Genomic DNA, 5,000 nt, shown 5'->3' on the forward strand with positions numbered 1-5,000 from the left:
AGCAGTATATTATACTTTAACTCTTTATAATTTAACACTTTATAATTTAACACTTTATACTTTAACTCTTTATAATTTAACTCTTTATACTTAACACTTTATACTTTAACTCTTATAATTGAACTCTTTATACTTTATACTTTATACTTACTTTATACTTTAACACTTACTTATACTTTACTACACTGTACTTATACTTTATTCTTTATACTTTACTTTATACTTATACTTTAACACTTTATACTTAACTCTTTATAACTTTAACACTTTATACTTTAACTCGTTATACTTTAAGACTTTATACTTTAAACCCTTATACTTTAACTCTTTATACTTTATTAACTTTAACACTTGATAATTTAACTCTTTATACTTTATACTTTAACTCTTTATACTTTAACACTTTAATACTTTAACTCTTTATACTTAACACTTTATACTTTAACTCTTTATACTTTAACACTTTATACTTTAACTCTTTATACTTTAACACTTTAATACTTTAACTCTTCATACTTTAACACTTTATACTTTAACTCTTCATACTTTAAACTCTTTATACTTTAACACTTTATACTTTAACACTTTAAACTTTAACTCTTTATACTTTAACTCTTTATACTTTAACACTTTATACTTCATACTTTAACACTTTATACTTTAACTCTTCATACTTTAACACTTTATACTTTAACTCTTTATACTTTAACACTTTATACTTCATACTTTAACACTTTATACTTTAACACTTTATACTTTAACTCTTTATACTTTAACACTTTATACTTTAACTCTTTATACTTTAACTCTTTATACTTTAAACACTTTATACTTTAACTCTTTATACTTTAACACTTTATACTTTAACACTTTATACTTTAACTCTTTATACTTTAACACTTTATACTTTAACTCTTTATACTTTATACTTTAACACTTGATAATTTAACTCTTTATACTTTATACTTTAACTCTTTATACTTTAACTCTTTATACTTTAACACTTTATACTTTAACACTTTATACTTTAACTCTTTATACTTTAACACTTTATACTTTAACTCTTTATACTTTAACTCTTTATACTTTAACTCTTTATACTTTAACACTTTAACTCTTTATACTTTAACACTTTATACTTTAACTCTTTATACTTTAACACTTTATACTTTAACTCTTTATACTTTAACACTTTATGCTTTAACTCTTCATACTTTATACTTTAAATCTTCATACTTTATACTTTAACACTTTATACTTTAACTCTTTATACTTTATACTTTAACACTTAATAATTTAACTCTTTATACTTTATACTTTAACTCTTTATACTTAACTCTTTATACTTTAACACTTTATACTTTAACACTTTATACTTTAACTCTTTATACTTTAACTCTTTATACTTTAACTCTTTATACTTTAACACTTTATACTTTAACTCTTTATACTTTATACTTTAACTCTTTATACTTTAACTCTTTATACTTTAACACTTTATACTTTAACTCTTTATACTTTAACACTTTATGCTTTAACTCTTCATACTTTATACTTTAACTCTTTATACTTTAAATCTTCATACTTTATACTTTAACACTTTATACTTTAACACTTTATACTTTAACACTTTATACTTTAACACTTTATGCTTTAACTCTTCATACTTTATACTTTAAATCTTCATACTTTATACTTTAACACTTTATACTTTAACACTTTATACTTTAACTCTTTATACTTTAACTCTTTATACTTTAACACTTTATGCTTTAACACTTTATACTTGAACACTTTATACTTTAACTCTTTATACTTTATACTTTAACTCTTCATACTTTATACTTTAACTCTTTATACTTAACTCTTCATACTTTATACTTTAACTCTTTATACTTTATACTTTAACTCTTTATACTTTAACTCTTTATACTTTATACTTTAACTCTTTATACTTTATACTTTAACTCTTCATACTTTATACTTTAACTCTTTATACTTTAACTCTTTATACTTTAACTCTTCATACTTTAACTCTTCATACTTTATACTTTAACTCTTTATACTTGAACTCTTCATACTTTATACTTTAACACTTTATACTTTAACTCTTTATACTTTAACACTTTATACTTTAACTCTTTATACTTTAACTCTTCATACTTTATACTTTAACACTTATACTTTAACTCTTTATACTTTAACACTTTATACTTTAACTCTTATACTTTAACTCTTCATACTTTATACTTTAACACTTTATACTTTAACTCTTTATACTTTAACACTTTATACTTTAACTCTTTATACTTTAACTCTTCATACTTTATACTTAACTCTTTATACTTTAACTCTTTATACTTTAACACTTTATACTTTAACACTTTATACTTTAACACTTTATACTTTAACTCTTTATACTTTAACTCTTTATACTTTAACACTTTATACTTTAACTCTTTATACTTTATACTTTAACTCTTTATACTTTAACTCTTTATACTTTAACACTTGATAATTTAACACTTGATAATTTAACTCTTTATACTTTAACTCTTTATACTTTATGCGTTAACTCTTTATACTTTAACTCTTTATACTTTAACACTTTATACTTTAACACTTTATACTTTAACTCTTTATACTTTAACACTTTATACTTTATACTTTAACTCTTCATACTTTATACTTTAACTCTTTATACTTTATACTTTAACACTTTAACTCTTCATACTTTATACTTTAACTCTTTATACTTTATACTTTAACTCTTCATACTTTATACTTTAACTCTTTATACTTTATACTTTAACTCTTTATACTTTAACCCTTCATACTTTATACTTTAACTCTTTATACTTTATACTTTAACTCTTCATACTTTATACTTTAACTCTTCATACTTTATACTTTAACTCTTCATACTTTATACTTTATACTTTAACTCTTTATACTTTAACTCTTCATACTTTATACTTTAACTCTTTATACTTTAACTCTTCATACTTTATACTTTAACTCTTTATACTTTAACTCTTCATACTTTATACTTTAACTCTTTATACTTTATACTTTAACACTTTATACTTTAACTCTTCATACTTTATACTTTAACTCTTTATACTTTATACTTTAACTCTTCATACTTTATACTTTAACTCTTTATACTTTAACTCTTCATACTTTATACTTTAACTCTTCATACTTTATACTTTAACTCTTTATACTTTATACTTTAACACTTTATACTTTAACTCTTTATACTTTATACTTTAACTCTTCATACTTTAACTCTTTATACTTTAACACTTTATACTTTAACTCTTTATACTTTAACTCTTTATACTTTAACTCTTTATACTTTATACTTTAACTCTTTATACTTTAACACTTTATACTTTAACACTTTATACTTTAACTCTTTATACTTTAACTCTTTATACTTTAACACTTTATACTTTAACTCTTTATACTTTAACACTTTATGCTTTAACTCTTCATACTTTAACTCTTTATACTTTAACACTTTATACTTTAACACTTTATACTTTAACTCTTTATACTTTAACTCTTTATACTTCATACTTTAACACTTGATACTTTAACTCTTTATACTTTAACACTTTATACTTTAACATTTTATACTTTAACACTTTATACTTTAACTCTTTATACTTTAACACTTTATACTTTAACTCTTTATACTTTAACACTTTATACTTTAACTCTTTATACTTTAACACTTTATACTTTAACTCTTTATACTTAACACTTTATACTTTAACTCTTTATACTTTATACTTTAACTCTTATACTTTAACACTTGATACTTTAACTCTTTATACTTTAACACTTTATACTTTAACTCTTTATACTTTAACACTTGATACTTTAACTCTTTATACTTTAACACTTATACTTTAACTCTTTATACTTTAACACTTTATACTTTAACTCTTTATACTTTAACTCTTTGTACTTTAACACTTTATACTTTAACTCTTTATACTTTATACTTTAACACTTGATACTTTAACTCTTTATACTTTAACTCTTTATACTTTATACTTTAACTCTTTATACTTTAACTCTTCATACTTTAATACTTATACTTTAACTCTTTATACTTTAACTCTTTATACTTATACTTTAACTCTTTATACTTAACTCTTCATACTTTAACTCTTTATACTTTAACTCTTTATACTTTAACACTTTATACTTTAACTCTTTATACTTTATACTTTAACTCTTTATACTTTAACTCTTCATACTTTAACTCTTTATACTTTAACTCTTTTTATACTTTAACTCTTTATACTTTAACACTTTATACTTAAACTCTTTATAATTTAACACTTTATACTTTATACTTTAACTCTTTATACTTTAACTCTTTATAATTTAACTCTTTATAATTTAACACTTTATACTTTATACTTTAACTCTTTATACTTTAACTCTTTATACTTTAACTCTTTATAATTTAACTCTTTATAATTTAACTCTTTATAATTTAACTCTTTATACTTTAACTCTTTATACTTTAATTCTTTATACTTTAACACTTTATACTTTAACACTTTAATCTTTATACTTTAATCTTTATACTTTAACACTTTATAAAAATTTGAAGCTGACCACCGTGAGGTGCTCAGCTGCTCAGGTGTTCGTACCTGGCTGGTGTGGAGGTGTGGGGGCCCCTGCGAGGTGTGGCCGGGGAGCCCCGTAGCGGACTCCTGTGGTCCAGAGGCAGGTGTTTGTATCTGGGGTTAGGGTTATGGCTGATCCAGCGGCGCAGAGCGTCGCAGGCCTCCCGCGGCATTCCGCTGTTTGTGAAACTGACGGCGAGCGCCATGAGCGCCGGCAGGTTGTTGGGGCGGAGCTCCAGACACCTGCGCAGGTAACACACAAAAACACTGAATCCAATTAAGTGCATAGGACAGGTCTCTCTTCTGTCCAGTGTTCTTTATTTTTGTATTTATTTCTTCACACATCGT

At 23.1% G+C, this 5,000-nt stretch overlaps 1 protein-coding gene across 1 annotated transcript in view; it reads right to left on the reverse strand.

The window, feature by feature from the left end:
* Positions 1-4,654: 4,654 nt before the first annotated feature.
* Positions 4,655-5,000, reverse strand: part of LOC115005230 (PEX5-related protein-like) — a 25,030-nt gene continuing 24,684 nt past the window's right edge. Inside the window, exon 10 of the mRNA XM_029427013.1 lies at positions 4,655-4,895. Within this exon, the coding sequence (XP_029282873.1) occupies positions 4,655-4,895 (241 nt within the window). The remainder of the gene's footprint in view (positions 4,896-5,000) is intronic.

The sequence above is a fragment of the Cottoperca gobio genome, unplaced genomic scaffold (assembly GCF_900634415.1).
Source record: "Cottoperca gobio unplaced genomic scaffold, fCotGob3.1 fCotGob3_284arrow_ctg1, whole genome shotgun sequence".
Lineage (NCBI taxonomy): Eukaryota > Metazoa > Chordata > Actinopteri > Perciformes > Bovichtidae > Cottoperca > Cottoperca gobio.